This window comes from Pinus tabuliformis, chromosome 7, assembly GCF_031772625.1.
Source record: "Pinus tabuliformis cultivar Carrire ecotype Pingquan chromosome 7, CPIR1, whole genome shotgun sequence".
NCBI lineage: Eukaryota > Viridiplantae > Streptophyta > Pinopsida > Pinales > Pinaceae > Pinus > Pinus tabuliformis.
In genome coordinates, this window is record NC_142293.1 from 2,033,801,844 (window position 1) to 2,033,821,566 (window position 19,723).

The window sequence follows — 19,723 nt, forward strand, 5'->3', positions numbered from 1 at the left end:
GATATTTTTCTTGGATCCCTCTCATTGCGAGGTGTGGGATTTGATCTAAAGATCATCCGATTCCGATAAGTATTCATGAAGATATGAATTTATTTGTGTTATGGGACAATCGTCAAGGTCGACCGACAACCAATTAAACCCCTCATGTGCTCAACGTTTTAGTGTAAATAGAGGTGCCTTGAAAGTCTACTTGTCTTTGGGTTTTGGTGAGAGGAGAGATCCTAAGGGATAACACTGCCCTAATGGAGGAAGGTTCTACGCTATCTAGAGGGAGTGCCCTAGGCTCTACGTTGCCCTAATGAAGAAGCCCTAGATGTAGGAGGAAAGGGAGATCTAACACGATGGAGGAGGCCTAACAACATACCCTAACGCAGTCCTATCATGCCCTAATCTATACGATGTTCTAGAAGGGTTTGAGACAGCCCTTTGACGCAGCAAAAGGGATACCCTAACAACAGTAAGGAGGCTCCCATTCGCTGCCCTAACCTGCCCTCATATGTTGTCCAAAGGAGCCTATACTCACTGTCCTAATACACAATCCTATTCTACCCTAGCCGCATATTCTATCAAGCCCTAGCCGCAAGTCTACATGCCTTAGCCACAGGACTTGTCACCATAAATAGAGACCCTTTCTCTATCCTTGAAGAGGGCTCCTCAACGCAACAAGGAGGCTTCCATAAGTTGTTAAAGGAAGCCTCAAATGAGCCCTAGCTACTGTCTTCTATACCATAGATACGTTGTCATTAATCCGCTATAGTGAGATATATATACGCTGGCCTAATGATAGGAACTAATGCTGTCCTTAACACTATGGTCGTAGTCTAGACGGATGCATATGCTAATATGCTAATATGCTACTTGTATTCTGCCCTAAGTCACTGCAATGGAAATCTAGCAGCCACTAAAGATTGTTGTTTATGTATGGTAACAACTGTCTCTATATTGAGGGAGAAGCTGTATGTTTGAGCCTGAACTATAGCCTAGCTGCTTTGCTAGGTTGCAAGCCATAGCAAGCAGCTAAGGCTAGTATATGCAACACAATAATGATGCAGCACAGTGCACAACAAGTAGCATCATAATGATGTGATGGGTAGCAACATGTCTAGATGGGGCAGCTATTACATGGAGCAACAAGGTAGCAACATGTCTAGATGGGATAGTTAGTACATGGAGAAGCAAGGTACAATATGTCTAAATGAGACAGCCAGTACATGGTGCAACAAAGTACATGGGACAGCAATGAAGCTTGGTGGAGCAAGTAAATGGGACAACATTATGGCAAACATGGAATGGCAATGACACTTATAGTGTGACAACAGTATGATACATGGGACACAATGGCAGCATAAAGTGCAGCAGTATGATGTGTACAACATGGTCATGAGGTCCAACATTGTGATGATGGGTGCAACACAGTGAGGTGCAGCATGATGACTATATGAAACACAATGATAGGTGAAGGAGTCACCTTGGAGAGTCAGTTAAAGCAGCATGTCTTCAATTGATCTCATGTATCATCTTCTTAGAGATGATCTATGCTCTTATCTAGAAAGTCAAAGTGTTGACTTCTGTTGTAAATGTACTATCTCTCTCTCTCTCTTTCTCTCTTTGCTGAAATATTGAAGAACATATAAGAAGAATTGATAAAGGGTTTCCCCACATTGGGGTTTGTCCCTAGCTAGCGCCACATCTTGTGTCCTCTTGTCTTGGCATGTCTTTTGCGATCTATGTTTATGTTCTATCTGCAGTTTACTTTAATGCTGATGTGATTGCTAATTTGGAAGAGATATTGAGCTAACTGTGAAAATTGAAATAAATTGCTCTAGCATAGAACATACCTAAAAGTAACATACGTTCATGTTAAACATAGGAAAAAAGATCTTGATGTTTCCTTATAAGAAGAAGATAATCATCTTCTAGGACAAGACCATGAAGTCAAAAACGATAACATGCTCATCACAAGACCTTAAGGAGATTTCAAAATTGATATTCCAAGAGATTGAATCAGAGAAGCAAAAAGATCTTGAAGAAGTCATATCTAATAAAACCGAAGAAGATTCTCATCTAAAAGATCATAATCAAAAACTACTCGAACAAGTCAAGAAAGCTAAGGCCACAAAGAAAGGTACTCGAGAAATGCTTATCAAAACAAGAAGAGGAAAATTTAGATTTAAAGAATCTTATTTAAACATTATTAGAACAAATTTAGAGTTTAAAAGAGGAGGATACTAAGAATAAAGTCAACAATCCAGAAAACAAAAAGCTTTTATGTCTAAGGAATCATAACCAAGCCCTACTTACTCAAATAAAGAAGCTTAAAAGTGACAAGAAGTCACTTAAGGACAAGTTAGAACAACTTCAAGAAGTATTGAAGTCTCCAGTCGTTTCAATCCAAGTTGAAGATAAAGGAATGAATACCGGTCCAGTGAATATCACAACTCAAGAAGAAGAAAAACCTATAGAAGTTAAAACCAATTCAAATATTGGAGTTCAAACAATGGAAATTCTAAGTGATGTTTCAATAACCAACTCAACAGCAACAATACCCGATATAAATTAGGGAATCTCCACATACATATTAGGGCATGATCAAACTACAAGAGCTCCTTGTTGACATCTGAATCACAAGAGCAAACAACTAAGTACATCTCCATATTTGAACCATCCAGAACAAAAGCAACAAATTTATGTTTCAAGGAATACTGAAGTTTGCAGAATCCAGTCCTATGATAACAATTCATTACAAATTTCCAGTGATCGGAAGATTCCACAAAAGGTTAATCTATGATGGTTCGATCCATTCTCAGTCCGACAATTTTGTTTAGCACTCAGAGGACCATATCATCTTGTATCAACAGAGATGAATGTTTTGAGATGATAAGATATTCGAAACGAGAAAAGTGATCTGACCCTTTCATCAGTAAGCTTTGAGGACAAAGCTTTTTGAAGAGAGGGGCAATGTTATGAATATAAATCATATAAAAATAATAAATGTAAATATAAATATAATAATAATAAATAATAATTAATTAACTAATAGTTAGTTAGTTAGTAATGAATAGGCATGTCTTAGAGACATGACAATTCATGAAAGGACACTTGCCTAGGGTATATAAGTAAGCCCTCACCCTCATTGTAATCATCACATCAATTCTTTTATACAATATTCAATATACAATTACTGTCCTACACTGGATGTCTTTGCGTTCGAAGTATTTTGAAGCTTACTCCGCTGCGTTTATGAACCACCTTGTTCGTTACAATGGTTACATTGGTTGTATGACAATACTTGGCTCATGCATCGTATACTAGCATTTCATGGTAGTGTAGGTGCATTTCATATTCTTTTCGCATGTTAATATCGCTCATCTCATCTTCTCATATAGATTAGACTTTACTTTCTGTATGGATTTATTGTTTTCATATAAAACATGGGCAATAACCTACACCCAGTACAAGTTTATTTTAATGTGTAGGTTACAGGTTTGTGGTCCCAAGAGATCCCTGGAGTTCTCATGAACTCCCCGTTTGATTACATAAATCATGTTCTCTACAATGAGCTCATGTCCTAGTTGGAGCCAGTGTACCCAGCAAAAGTGGGTGATCCCATAGGAGAATTTTTTCCTCCCAGCATGAAAGACCATGATTAAGGAAGACCGTCATGTTGAAGTTAGTAGAGATGTCATTTTCGATGAAAACATTGCATACAAAAGGTCCAAGGACATTCTTGTTGACTCTGATGAAGAAGTACCCCTCTTTGAAGAAGAAGAAAATCATGACAACAATGAAGTGCCTACAATAAATCAAGAAGATGAAGGACCAAGTGAACCTATTCAACAAACTATCATTCCAGAAAATTGAAAAAGGCCAACATGGTTAAGAGCAACTTTACAAGAAGTTGAAGGTCATGGAGCAACAAAAGGGACCTTCAGAGAAAGTAAAAGACCTAAAAGATATTCTGGGTATGCAACATATATGACGAAACTTATTGAAGCAGAACCCTCCACCTATGAACAAGCCGCTAAACAAACAGAATGGAAGAAAGCTATGCAGGAAGAATACCAATCTATCATGAAGAATGGAGTCTGGGAAATAGTTCCTAGACCTAGTGACAAATCAATTGTCACTTACGAACAGATTTATAAAATCAAACAGGCGATAGATGGAAGCATTGATAAATACAAGGAAAGATTTGTAGCTAGAGGTTTCTCTCAAAGGGAAGGGTTTGGCTATGAAGAAACTTTTTCTCCTACAACCAGGTACACTACTATTAGATCTTTGTTTTCTTTAGATTCCACTATGGGATGGAATATCCATCAAATGGATGTCAAAACAACATTCTTGAATGGAACTATAGATGAAGAAGTATATATTGAGCAACCACAAGGTTTTGAAATCCATAACAGAGAAACTCATGTTTGCAGATTGAAGAAGGCATTATATGGCCTGAAACAAGCTCGAAGAACTTGGTATTTGAGAATGGATGCCAATTTGTTAAGTATTGGATTTGTAAAAAGCTTCGTTGATCCAAATCTCTACATCAAACTTGTCTAGAATGAACCTGTTATTATACTATTATATGTGGATGACTTGCTTATTACTGGTGTAGAACATAGAATTCAAGAGTGTAAGAAGATGATCGCAGCTAAGTTCGAACTGAATGACCTTGGGCTTATGCATTATTATTTGGGCTTGGAAGTTTGGCAGAAACCAAGAGAAATATATCATGGTCAAGGAAAATATGTGATCAAGATCTTACAAAAGTTTGGCACGATGGATAGTAAGTCCATGGCAGCCCTTATGATGACAAATTTGATGAAGTTGAAGAACCTAGGTTCTAGTCTTGTGGATCCCACAAGCTATTGTCAGTTGGTTGGATCCCTAATGTACTTGGTAAATACCAAACTTGAGATATGTTATGCAGTATATGTCCTAAGTGAGTTTCAATTGGAATCATGTCATGATCTTTGGGTAGCTGCAAAACATATCTTGAGATACCTACGTGGAACAATCCATCACTGCTTAAAATATGATGGCAATGAGATTCTATTGACTAGATTTACAGACTTTGATTGGGGTGACAGTGAGACAGATGGAAGAAGCACTACTTGTGGTTGTTTTAGTTTGGGATTTGCTATGATCTCATGGATGAGTCGAAAAATAGGACTCTGTTGCTTTGAGTAGTGTTGAAGCAGAATATGTTGCATCCTGTGAAGTTGGAAAAGAAGTTGTTTGGCTCAGAAAGCTTCTTATAGATCTATTTGGAGGACCTATGGACCCCACCGTGATATTTTGTGACAACCAAAGTAGCATAAGGTTGACTGAGAATCCTGTGTTCCATGCTAGAACAAAGCACATTAATAATAAGTACCATTATATTAGAAGTATTGTACAAGAAGGGGTCGTAAAACTACAGTATTTCTCGATAGATGAACAAGTAGCGATATCTTGACTAAATCTCTTCCCAATAAGAAGCAAACTTGGATTGGTTGATATTTCCTATTTGATTGAAAAGGAGAGATGATGAGATTGTTAAGGTTGTTAAGATTGGCAAGTAGCCTAGATGATACCTAGTTCCCTGGTTGGGTTGGTACCTTGGTAGGTAACCTAGATGGTACCTATATCCCTGTTGGTGTCTTGGTAAATGACACCTGGATACTTGTTATATAGATGTATTGGCTTGGCAGGTAACCTAGATGACATCTTGATCCTTGTTTGTGTTGGTGTCTTGCCAGGTAGCCTAGATGATACCTGGAGCCCTGTTGTATAGATGCCTTGGAAAGTAGCCTAGATGACATCTGGATCCTTATGTGAGTTGGTATCTTGGCAGGTAGCCTAGATGATACCTGGATCCTTGATGAGTAGATTTGTTGGTAGGTAGCCTAGATAACATCTAGATCCTTAATGGGAAGATATCCTGGCAGGTAGCGTAGATGACATCTGGATCCTTGTTGAGTTTAGTGTCTTGGCAGGTAGCCTAGATGAGACTTGGATCATTGTTGGTACCTTGGTAGTTAGCTTAGATGGTACCTAGATACCTTGGTAGTTGGCCTAGATAGTATCAAGATCTCTAGCATTGTATATGCTGATTGTGGTACTCTACTTAGAAAATTTCAACTTGAGGTCATCCTTGTACTATTTGTTCAATTATGAATACCTCCCTAGTTAAGAGGGAGTGTTGAGAAATGTAACTATGCTCAGTCTTCATAATTATTATTGTATTCATATCATTATATATTTATCTTAAAAGCGAAACAAAGAGAAAATATAATTTTGAAAGCATGGGTTTTATGCTTTATTTTATTTTGTCAATTAGGTTGCACATATTCTTCAAGCTCTAGGGTTTATTGAGTCAATATAGTCCTTGTCATATGTATAAGACCATTATGGGCACGTTATATCAAGAAAGAAACATTAAAATTGTTTTTAAAGTGTCGTGTTTGGACTCCCAACACCAAGTCGGCTCCGCCAGTGATGTTGGCCTAGAAGAGGCCTATTCGACCACTCAAGAAGAGTATATATTGGAGGAGAATTCAACCTCTTTGGCATCTATCTCAATCAAGTTTGAACTACATCTCAAATCAGAAGAAAAGGACAAGCAAAGTCAAGGAGAAAGTAAGAGAATCCAAGCGAAGGAGAAGAATATTGATTTCAGACCTAATTCGGCTCACATGTGCAAGTTTTCTAGGGTTTCTTCTACTGCTATAGTCCAAAAGTGCATGCCAAAAGTTGGAAGACCGAAGTCATAGCCTGACACCTTGAAAGTTGCAGAAAGAAGACACTTTGACCTTTGTTGATTTGGATAGACTTTGACTCGTTTTGAAGAAAATACTTTGCAGGGTTGACTTGGTGATTGGTGGAAGTTCTTGGTCTTGGTTGTCTCGTTTTGACTTGGTTCTAAATAGAGAAGAGTTTGATTGGGTTTTCCCCTAAGAAAAGGGTTTTGCCCTGGTCGAGAGCCTATGTCTTGTGTCTCTTGTTCTTGTGATATTCATACTTTTTGAATTGGTAATTGCTTGATGAAAGATGAGATAATATTAACGAATTAAAGGCCGACATATAATCACAAATAATTATCAAGAAAAGAGGAATCAAAACCGTAATTTCCATCTTCATTGATTTCTCAACAATAATTGCTATACATCATACAAAGCAAGCTCTAACCCTTTGAGCTACACGTAATAATACAAAAAAAGCAAGAAAAAGTAGAAAGCGCACAAGAGGGGTGCAAAATCAAAGGTCGAGTTGGTAACTCATGCATCCACGATTGCTTCCTCCCCACATCTATACACTTAGGATGAGGAGTCCATCAGGATGAAGTCATCTCCCCTCCGTTCCATCATCATACACATGACACCTATCAATTGAAGGGTGGACCAAGGACATGTCATTTCCTCTTGGCGGTTGGAAACACCTGATAGGGTGGTCTATTAGCCACCCCTACCTAGGGAGGCAACATTATTGTGAGGTCAAAGCACTAATTTTAGAAGGGGAACTTTCTTTGAAGTGAAAATTCCCATTACTTTCAAGCTTGGTGCAATTAGATGCAAAAATGATTAAATGTACCTAATGTAGTTGCTAGCATTGGATGTTGTGTGTCACTGTCAAGTGGTTCCACAGCCATGGCTTGAGCAACTTAATTGGGGCTCAAGTCTTTTAGAGGAGCATATTGACACACACAGGTGGAGCGTTGAGAGTCGTGGGACTCCAAGCAGTAGTAGAGGATCACACACAACGATGGGAACCTCCAACTCCCACAACATTCCAACCCTTCACCCTGCATTGATGACTTTTATGGGATGATGTGCCTGGACCCAGCATGCCAACCGACTTAGCACTTCATGCGGGATTGGCAGCTAATCCAATGCCCAGAGTAGGATGGTATCACACCTTGAGACATGGGAGGGCTAACACCACTTTGAAAGACCCCAACGTTGGAGTAGAGACAAACATTTTGATCAATTGGAGACCCATGAGACCATTTTCGTGCCCCAAAATCAAAATTGGGGCCCACATAGGGAGATTTATAGAAGACCTAAGGGCAAATCCTTAAGAGATGATTTTAGGGGACCTCTACACATCACATGGCACCCCTAGCCCTCAATGCATGCCCTAGAAGGGCCTATGCATGGATGGTGTTAGCATTCTCTCTCATACAACTCACATGTGTGGGAGATTTGTTATGTTTTATCATTAGCTAGTAGGTTGGCTTGTGACCTAGCTTGTTAGTAGCACATTATTTTATGGCTTTTAGGGGCATTAGGCTGAAATAAATCTTATGACTCCTCATATAAATAGAGTAGAGATCATTTGTAACAATTCATCATCACATCACTTGGAATTTCGGCCTTCTTGAGCAATTCAATTTCTTTTATTGTGGAGGATTGGAATCCGTAAATGCATTTTGACATTTGGAGCTTAGTCATTTGTCTTTGGAGCTATTCTTTGGATGAACGGGTAGAATCTTTTGCATGTTATCTTGCAAGTGTACCTAGTGTTGAATATTTTTCTTTCTACATGTCTAATGTAAGGAATAATGTTGAATCTAGGTTTTTCTATTGTGCCCTAATTTGTTGAAAATTTATTGAAAGCTATCTATATGATCTATTGCATATATTACTCATATAGAACATGTGAATGAATGTCCTAATGGTGAACTTTAACTAGCTCTCCCATGAAAATTCCATTATCCTTTGCAGAGGTAAATGCTTGAATTTTGCTGCTAGGGCATTGAGAATTCAACCTCTCCTTAGCAATTTCTTTGCTGATCAATTACTTCATAAACTCCATACTTCCAAGGAACAAGGAACTGGTCCATATTGTTGGTGATCAGATTTTATTTTTTACCATAAATGTTTCTTCTCTAAATTCGACCCCTTTAAGGCCAAGCTTGGTAACTAGGGCTTGGTGCAAATCCCATGGAAAGGTTCATTTGCAGGATTGGAGAGCCTCAACATCAAGGGGAGGGTATTTGCCAAAAATCTCTTCTTTTGGTGGGCATCCACTTCAATCTTGTCCATAAATTTCTTTGCTCTAGTTGCTTGCCCTAAGATGAAACACTAGTCTAGTCTTGCTTCAACTTAAGGGCTCGTTTGAGGGTTTCATGAGCCTTTCTCTTGTTGAAAATTACTATTGGAAACCCTTTCTCCTTGCTTTGACCTCTGGCCACCCCAACACAACCAATTAATCAAGCCATAGGTCTTGTGCCTCATTTAGTAGGCTTCTATCAAGAAAGAGATTTTCCTCCTATTGGAGCCATGAAATGTGACTTTCTTGTAGAAAGCCTCATTGTGTCACCTTGTACCCTAACATTAGAATACTCGTTAGGTGACCTTCTCACATGCCAGAACTCTTGCCATCGATGAAAATCCATAAAGAGCAGGGGATTTTGGTTGTGGTGACAATGGACCACTACCCCATTGTTCTCATTTGATCTAGTGTTAGCCTTTTAGGGTACCCCTCTCCAAGCCCTGCTAGATTTTGCAGCAACATGATTGACCTGGGTATTAGAGATGTTGAGTTGTGTCCCATTACACTCATGAACAACCAAGAGAAATCTCTGTAAGGCTTTGTTAGGATTGAGATATTAATAGACAGAAGGTTCCTTGGCATGTGCATTGATTGAACCATGAAGTCTCTAAGAACATTCACTCCTCCACCTTGAGATTTGAGGAAAGCGTCTACCTTAGGCAACTTAAGTTCCTTGTTTGGGTTTGGTAGGTTCATCATTTTCCTGAAACTTTCGGGGTCTGAAGGAATGAATTCTTAACTTGCAAAGCAACTTTAGTAGTTCTGTTTTTAGAATCAAAACGACAAGCACACCAAGAAACAAATTCTTTGAAATAAAATAGCTCAGGAATACATCTAGCATTATTAAGACATGTAGTCCAAATTTATTTTTGAATTGTGCCTCAGGCGTCAAATTCAGACATCATTGTCATGCCATTGGCCAATGAAAGTTTTTATCTTGTCGAGCAAGTGAATTAGCTATATCTCCAGTAAATAACTTGCTTCATTTACTCTCCATATTGCTTTATTCGTCGAAGGCACTTTAATATACGTGATAGGTCAAAAGTTGTATTATGGAGCTTTTAGCTGTTTAAAAGCTCACTTTACTAGAAATATTTACTAATACATCCCTTCATCATCTACCACGTTTATTGGGACATGCAAGAATCATATTTGGGAGTTAATAACAAAGGGAACATCTTTCCTGGAATAATGGAATATTTGATTCACAGAATGCCCTATCACCACCATTTTACCTTGAGGATTGAGATTTCTTAAATGAGCTTTGAATTAGTCTTGAAAGGGAGAAACGAGTATTTTGGTGAATTTCACTATAACTTGTAAGTGGAGAGATTGCTTTTATGAGAATATATCATATTATAGTGAAAAACATTTGTTTGTATCGAGAGATGAGAGTGTGGAGAAATGGGTAGTGTGGCAGAATGAGAAGTGCGTGTTACTACAAAATCTAGCAGGCCTTGGAGAGGGAAACCATACAAGACAAATAGCTAGACCAAGTGCTAACAATGGGGCAATGGCCCACTGTCACGACAACCAAGGCCCCTTGCTCTTTACGGATTTTCACTAATGGGAGGAATTTCGGTAAGATAGGATCACCTATGAAAGATATTCTAAGGTTGAGGTGTAAGGTGATTAGCTAGAATCTCTTAAGAAATGCACAAGACCTATGGTTTGTGGATTTTGCTCGAGTATAGGAGTTTCCAAGGTCAAGGCAATGGAAAGAAAAAGCTTCTTAAGATATACTCTAACAAGTACTAAGCTCATACTATTGAATGGTGTTGTCATTGATGCTAACTTGGGTCCTTGAATGCTCTTAATATTCGTCTAGTTTGCATTGGTTGGAAGCTCCAAATGACAAGAAGCCTAGGGAAGGCCTAGATGCCCCACTTATGTTGAGAAAAATGGATGTAAAGGACTGATTTTGATTGTGATACCATCATCATTTGATTGCCCTCGTCATGACGATTCCAACAGTAGGTGGCACGTCACATAACTCCTCATGATTGAGGAGATAGGCTTGATCAAAGTTGGAGACCCTTCTTGTAGTTAAGAAGCCCCATAGATGATGTGGCAAGCAACCTTTAGATTGGTTTATTTGTGGTATCTTTATTTCAAAAATTAATGATGGGCCTATCCTAATCAATCTTGCCTACGAAATGGTCAAGGGAAAATTAATTAAATTACTTTGGGTCTCCTAGTTAAATTTGGCCTCCAAGTCAAGTCAGCCTCCAAGAAGAATTCATTTTTGGCTCCACAAATTTAACTTGAAATTCAAAATTCAAATTGGCTTCCCTCCATTTTGTCCAAGTCGGCTCCTCCAAGAAGCATCCACGGTCACCATAAAAACAGGCTCGATTTCTCCTCAGAGGCATGCATTTAAACTCATCTTGTGCGAAGTTGTCTGTGATCACTGCAGCCTTGCGTAGTCAAGCAAACCCGAAGTAGAAGGTCAAAATTCTGGGCTTAATTTATATCTCTTTGTTTGAGGAGTTTCATTAGATTTTCTGTGATCTGTTCAGGCCTACTAGCCCCTCCCTTGGCAAATGTCTGAAACAATTCTGAGGAACTTTTTGTGGGTTTTGTGGCATCAGTGGTCTGGTTCTGTGGCGTAGTCCCGGATTATTGAACTCTGTGGCTCTGCACCAGACACATGTATTTTCTTGGTTGAACTCTGTGGCTTTGCGGCATATAGTAGATTGAACTCTGCAGCATACATTTCTGATCTCTGCGGTTCTATGGTGGTGGTCTCTGTAGCGTACATTCCATAATTAATTGATCTCTGCAGTGGTGATCTCTACGGTTGTATCTTTGTGGCATATAATATATAAATTGATTGATCTCTGCGTTGGTGATCTCTGTGGGATATATTTGCAGTGGTCTTGATGAATATTGAATTGTCCAGTTCTCTAATCTGCACATTCTAGCATCTCATTTGGTGGATCATATTAACCATGCATATTGGAAAAAATACTGGTGTCTCATTTGGGTCATATTAACCTTGCACATTGGACCGAATATTGGTGTCTCATTTGGATCCTGTGCTCGAAGGAAGAACATCACTTGTAAATTGGATCCTGTGCTCGAAGGAAGAACATCACTTGTAAATGTAATTTATTCCAAGTCTGTGTAAGCTCTGTGGGTTTTGGCTCATAGTTATGGTTCTGGTCCGGTTTCAATTTGCAGAGGAGTATGTTTCTAATTTCATTCGTTGGTAAAACTTTGATAATTCCATTCGAACTAGAACCAAATTTGGATTGTGTTGCAGACATAGATTGGGTCAAAGTGTTGATTGGGCATTGACCAGATAAGCAGAGTCCAAGTCCAGTCATGAAACAGATTCTGAGCACTAAAGATAGTGGTGGAATCCTTATTTGTTGGACATGAATAAAATTATCTGATTTCATTATTTTATCTTTATAATCTAGATATGGTATAGGTCTTTTTAAGTTGTGTTCATTGAATAAAACAAATGATATTTTCTTTTCACTTCAGTTGTAAGATGAAATTCTGGCTGCTTTAAATTCTATGTTGGGACTAAGTCTCTCTTGGGTGCATCATGTAGTATTAACTTTCTCATGCTTTAAGTTACATGGAAAATTTTGAGTCAGATTTCCTCCCCATGCTTGATACATCTTCTGCATTCAATAAATATGATTTTTATTGCCATATTTAGACAATGATTGGAAATTTATTTTGAAGAATCCAAATCCTTCAACTGGGAACTGTTATGTGAATTAACATTTGCAGGGAAAAGTAACGGCACTTTGGGAGCCATTTCATCCATAAAGCAAGTAGATTGGAGAGGAATTTCTGAATCAAATTCCAAGGTTATGTTGCTTTGAATGAATGCTAGATGATCTTTCTATGTAATGTGAGATATCTGTTATCCATAGTGTAATGTTGGCATTTTTCCTTGTTACTGTAGTTCACCTGATTCTGTTTTACTGTTCTTTCAGAACGTCAAAGTGGATGCTGATGTGCGAACTGTTGATCAGGGGTCAGGTGAGTCATAACATTCTGTATCAAGATTTGATTTATTTTTTATTGTTCTAATTGGTATCTGTACATGTTTACTAATAAGCTGTGATTCCCTTTGTTTCATTTTTAAGTGAGGCCTTCATCTGCACCTGCAAGTGTTGAGCCTAGTCTTGCTCCACATTCAAAATCATACATGGAGGTTTGTATTTAAATTCTAGTTTGCTGCATTGTGCTTGTTGTTTGTTAAGTAAAATTTCTATGTTCTTCCATATTTGTTAACTTTATCTAATAGGAGTCGCACCATGCAATAGTTATCTTCAAACTTAGTAAATATTAAGGTCCTGAACATTGGTTCACACAAAGGTTTGAATATTGTTTGGTGCATCAATTTTGGGATCCATATCTCATGTTATTTAACTTATTTATATATTTGTTTGGCATTTTTAAAACATATAAATATGTGCATATAGTTTATGTTATGTAAAAGATTAGTTAGTTTTAGGTTTATTATTTAACTTTGGTTAAATTAGACAAAGGGCACGATCATAAGATCATGCCCTTTCCCCAAAGGGTGCCCATGGCGATATATAAGCCAGGAACCCCAATGTAAACAATCATGATCTGTAAATTCATTTATTAATAAAATATTTCTATATATATTTCTGTTTAGCAAGAAATATTCACTTCATCTGGTATCAGAGCGGTTCGGTTCTTAGGCTGTCCATCAGCTGACTCCGCTGTCCGCTCAGTCCAGTTGCATCTCGCTGTGCACAACTGTATTGACTGAATAGACGTGCGTTTCCCCAGCGGCAGTGGAAATATATATATATATATATATATATATATATATATATATATATATATATATATATATATATTTATTTATTTATTGACAAAGTCGGATTCGTAGCAGTCTTTTTTCTGGACGTGGGATGGTCACCAAGGAAGACCGCTGTGAGTGTGGCTCAATTCAGGCATAGCCGGCCCAGGATTGTTGGCGGTTTCTATCTGCGTGGATAGGTTTTATCTGTGTAGGTGTAAACCAGCGTCTGCGTGGGTGTGGGTAATCAGCAGACAGAACAGCCGCACCGCAAACGCTCGTTCTGTTAATTGGCGGCTTGCTGTTGTTAATTCGCTGGTATAACCCGCCTGTGACCACGGTATTTCTGTGCAGAGATATGGGTCAGCTAGGATCAATGGATGTGACCTTCCGGATGGACGTAACTGTCTGTACGATATATATATATATATAAAAGTTATATATAATATATACTATAATTTAATTATAAGTTATATGATATATAACTATAACTATAAGTTATATATAATATATACTATAATTTAATTATAAGTTATATGATATATAACTTTAATTTAGTTATATATATATATATATAGAGTAAGTTAATTTAATTAATTAAATTTATTTTAATTAATTAAAATTTTTTTACTTATGTCATATAATTAAATATTTTAAAAAAAAATTTAAGCTGGCAGATAAATACACGCCCCCACAAACTCGCTCAATGTCGACAATAACAATGGTGGATTTCCAAAAAAAATTGGTTGATGCAGAGCATAAGATAAATAACAACCACGACGAGGTCAATAAAAGATTAGATGAATTCCAGATCAAGCTTAAGGGACGGGCTGACGAAATCAATAGTCTTCAGGATACGACAAATCGAATAGAAATAAAGATGGAAAATTACCATGTACAAACAGAAGTAGATCTCAAAGAGGCCTTAACATTGTTGAAACTTTTGTGTAAAAAGATGAATTATACAACCGCACAACTACTACAAGAAGATGAAGAGAATCGAGAGCACAACTCATCAAATTCAACAAAGTCAACAGATTCTCATGAAAAAGCTGAATCCCCAAAAAAATCAGCGACACCTCACCAAGAAATGAGTAATGCGACTCTTACAAACAAGCAACTCTGGGATACATTTACCAATCAACACCCCTTTTTCGCTCAACCATTAGTGACATACCAGCGAAGGGCAAAAGTCGAGATGCATAAATTTGATGGAAACAAAAAAAACAATGTTGCGTGGATAAATAAAGCAGAAGAATACTTTGAGATATATGACATCAATGACGATGATGAAAAGCTCAGGCACGCATCCATGAAAATGGAAGGGGAAGCATATAATTGGTATATGTGGTGGAAAAAGACAACACACGTCATTAGCTGGAGAAAATTTAAGGATGCATTCTTTAAAAGATTCCAAGGTGTAAAGGAAGAAGAGTTCTTTTCAAAAGTCATCAAATTATAACAAAAAGGAAGTGTGGACGAGTACACTAAAGAATGCGAGACCTTAGTAACACAAGTACCTGGGTTATCAGAATCTCGTCTAATTCAGTCATACGTCTCCGGACTCAAAACCCATTTACAAGTAGAACTTGAGATGCATGACATTACATCAATAGAAGTAGCAAGACGAAAAGCAAAAACAACGGAAAAGAAATTCGAACCAATGTTTTGGTCAAAAGCGGAAAAAACATATTCAAGACGAAGAATACCCCAGTATGTGGACTCAAATAAATATGTTCCACCACATCGTCGTGAGGATGAAAAATCTAATGTGGAAATGCAAAGGATAAAAGAGGGTAAATGTAAATGCTGTGGTGAGAAATGAGACCCCAAACATAGATGTGCTAAAGGAAAAGAACCAAAGAACCTGTTGACCACTACCGGTCAACTACCCATGCAGTACACCCCCCTTTCTTTGCTCATAGGGGCAGCACCTGATCAGCATGTCCGTGCCATCCTGCCATCATCAGCAACTTGATCATTTTGATTGTAAACCCAGTCTGCATGTATGAATTGTAAATAATTTTAGCAGACTAGAGTCATGTATGTAAAATTGCCTAGGTGGACCTAACTTTCTAGTGGTAATCTACGTCCCGGAAGGTTTTTCGTCTCACCGATCCACGGATCGGCAGAGTTTTCCTTCAAACATGACCCCAAAGCCGGGATGGATTTTGTCATTGGAATTTTAGGAGAATCCTAGTGTGTTGATCTGCTAGATTATAGTTGTGTCGCAGAACTGGGTGTTTTGTGAGGGTATGTATTAAGTGGGTTTGTCCCCTTGAGATGTAAGTTGTAAAAAAGTCATGATGAAATGTGTCTTGAGGGTTGAAAATGTTTTAAATCCCCTCGTGAGTCCTAAGTCCTAGGTCCTAGGTGATGTTTCCAAAGGCTTAGTTCGATGATCCATTTAAAAAATAAAATAAAATAATAAAATAAATAAAAATTAAGAAATTTTAAAAATAAAATAAAATAAAAAATAATAAAAAATTTAAAAATCTAAAAAATTTTAAAAATAAAATAAAATAATAATATTTTAAGTGAATAAATCGACGGATGAGATCAAGAGATGTCTTGATCCTCATCAATGGTCGAGATCATTTCTACATGGATCATTCGAACTAGCCGTTGGGATCATTTGCTTTATATAGGGTCTTAGGTGGTCATTTCAGATCATCTGATCTGTGAGTCTGTACTGAAAAAGCTCTCTTGTAATCTGATTTTCTGGTTAATAAAGAAGACTTTGGGGTCCAAATCTGGCCGGTGTTACTCTCTGGAATTGCTGTGAGATGTTTATTTTTCTGCATATTTCAGTTTTCAGCCGTTAATAATAGCTTGTTTTCAGAGTATTGTGAGTACAGGTATCTTGCTCACATGCTAGGGTTTGAATGTTGTAGGGTTTCTGGAATAATGGCAGGTATCTCCATTATTTCCTGAGATCTAGCAGCATTCTCTCTCTCTTTGCTGATGGTTGCTTGAGATGTGCAGAAAAACCTTTCTGAAGGAAATTGTGGGTGTTTGGGGAAGTTCTAGGCTGAACCAGCCGACTCCCACAAGCTTTTCTTTGCAGAGCCCAGCTGATTTTGCCCTGGGTCAATCATTTAAAGTTTATTTCGTATTTTGCATGAGAGATTTTCTTGCTGATTCACAGCAGAATTCAAGTTTTTCTGATATTTCGAAAATATTACTGTTGTTATAGCTAAATCTGGCATTTCAGGGGCCACAATCTGTAAATAAATCAGCTGTCTTAGGGTTTCAATTTTTTCTGTTCTAGGATTTCATATTTTTGTTCAATTTTCATTAGGGTTTTCAGTTTTGGGTCTGAGGCATATTTCATCAGGGTCTGGTTTCCATGCAATTGCAGGGACAAATTTATTGGCAGATCAAGTTTGCTTCCGATTGCTGCTGAAACATATTGTGCCAACGTGAGAGCCAAGCGTGAAAAGGTGCGTTCTGCGTGGTTCAAATCATCCCAGGTATTTCCAAAACCCTGCTGTCCTTTTTAAACTGCAAGCACACAACCAAAAACGATGGAGAGGTTTCTGAAACACGTAGCCTGATATGGTTTGTTTCGATTTGATAAAATTGTGATTCGATTTCTGGTGTAACGTATTGGCATATTTTCTTCTGGCGTAAGACGTGAGTGTTTCCAAAGCCCTGCTGTCATTTTCCACAAATCTTTTGTTTGACATTCGCCATCCTTCCTTCGCCGGCCGACCTGCGTACAAAGCAGTCTTGTGTGGATTTGATTTAAGTTCATATTGTCTAAACGCCAGCGAATTGAATGCAGCGCTCAGGAAACATTTTTTTTTAAAATCCGATTCCATACTTTTCCTTCGTTTGCTGTGCATGCGTTGACATTTTTTCCTTCTGTTTGAGCCGGCGTTCATTAATCCGTGGCTCGGCCTGTCATATCAGATTACCTGGATACGCATTTAAGTTTCATTTTTATTTTTTTGTCTCTCGTCCAGATTTGCCCTGCCGTCACCACTGTATCAGCCATGTAAATTTCTCCCGCTCGTTGACATTTTAACTGCGTCGATTTGTCTCCAGATCTTCAACGAATTTCAAAATCGATTCCTTTTGGATTGCTGTCGACTGTGCATCACTTCCTTTTGTTACTGCGTTTTTTCTTTCATTTATCTGGCTTTCTCATCCGCATCTGCATGCTGTAAACGTTGAGCCGTAGCCGGGCCTGCCCTTTTTTTTTATCCGCTGTCTTCATGTCTATTTTTCGGCGTGAATATGAGGGTATACGCAGTCGATTTTTCACAAGGGTATTCGATGCGTTTTGGTTTTGTTATTTATCTCATGCTAATAGCGTAGGATTTAGTTCCGGTTAGAATTTTTCTTGTTTTAGATTTTAGTTTGTCTATATGGTATCGATTTTAAATTTTTAGTCTTTAGTTTATTTCTTTAGATTCTAGTTAGGTTTATATAATTTCATTTATTGATTATAGTTTAGATTTCAAATTTTTGTTTTATTTTGATTTTAAAAAAAAATTAAAAAAAAAAAATAACAAAAATAAAAAGATTTATTTGTAAAAGTGTTTTAGATCTTAGTTAGATTTAGATTTTGAATGTTTTAGTTTAGAATTTTCTTAGATTTAGATTTATATGAAAAAAAAAAAAAAAAAGAAAAAAAGAAAAAAAGAAAAAAAATAATAATAAATAAATAATTTTTTTTTTTTTTCAAAAAAATATTAAAATTTTGTGGAAAATTAGTTTTGCCAGATTCAGTGGCTTTTCATGTTATATCTTTCATGCTGAGATCTGAATCTTCAGGTCGAGATACGAATAGGATATCTGGTTAATGGTTTGTGACGCGTGGTGGTTTAAAGCATTCATCTTTTTCGAAATTTTCAGTGGCTGAATATCGTTATTGAGCTTTTGTCATTATAAGAGCGTCGTCATTCTAACTAATATCTTGCATCATTCGAGCTTTGATGATAAATGCTTGCTCTGCATGGTCTATATTCCTCAGCATTTGATAATTAATCGATTAAAAATTAACTCCACAAGGCACTGGTCTGCTAAATTAATCAAATCCATCGAGTGCTTTTTCTTAGTCGTATCTCGTGTCTCCCAACCAACTGGTCGACAGTTGGTCTCATCACCTCACAGGGACTACCCCCCTTAGCTGCGGGAGACAGGCTTAAACGGAGGGATCAGGGATCAGAGTGACAGCCCCCGGTCTGAGGGTTGTCGTGTCAATCCGCGCGACAACAGAACCGATATAATTGTGAAGCAACCAATGATTCAAACAGTGAAGATTATGACATAGAAGAAACAGAAGATGCCCCGGAATTCTCACCAGAATTAGATGACGAAAGTATTTCGCAAGTGTCATTATCAGCGATGACAGGTATATCACAACCGAAGACTTTAAAGTTAAAAGGAGACATAAAGAAGAACAACATAGTGGTTCTCATTGACTTGGGTAGCACACACAATTTTTTAGATGCAACCGTGGCAAAGAGACTCGATATTTTTTCATTTCCCTTACCAAACATGAAAGTGATGGCAGCTAATGGTAAGAAGATTGAAAAGGTGGGGAAATGCCATAAGGTCAATTTGTAGATCCAAGACTTTAATTTAGAGTCTCCGTTCTTCACGGTGCCGTTAGGAGGAGTAGATATAGTCTTAGGTATCCAATGGCTACGAACTTTAGATACTTATGCCGCCAACCATCAAGTACAATTTATAAAATTGAAATGGGGAGGTCAGAAGTACAAACTACACGGATTCCAAGCACCAGAAAATCAAGTTGCATCATCATCTCAGATGATAGAGCTGAGTCGAAAAGGAGCACCTGCTTATGTAGTACAATGTCACCAATTAAAAATGTTATCTGCAAATATGACCAGTGAAGAGTCACCAGAGATACAAGATCTAGTT

General features: G+C 37.7%; 1 protein-coding gene across 4 annotated transcripts in view; it reads left to right on the forward strand.

Annotated features, from left to right (window-relative positions):
• The window catches only part of LOC149256663 (peroxisomal membrane protein PEX14-like), a 205,227-nt gene that overhangs the window by 123,823 nt on the left and 61,681 nt on the right, over positions 1-19,723 (forward strand). For all 4 annotated transcript variants that reach the window (XM_089460817.1, XM_089460815.1, XM_089460814.1 and 1 more), the window contains 3 exons: positions 12,778-12,857; positions 12,987-13,032; positions 13,140-13,207. In XM_089460817.1, coding sequence (XP_089316943.1) covers positions 12,778-12,857; positions 12,987-13,032; positions 13,140-13,207 — 194 coding nt within the window. The remainder of the gene's footprint in view (positions 1-12,777; positions 12,858-12,986; positions 13,033-13,139; positions 13,208-19,723) is intronic.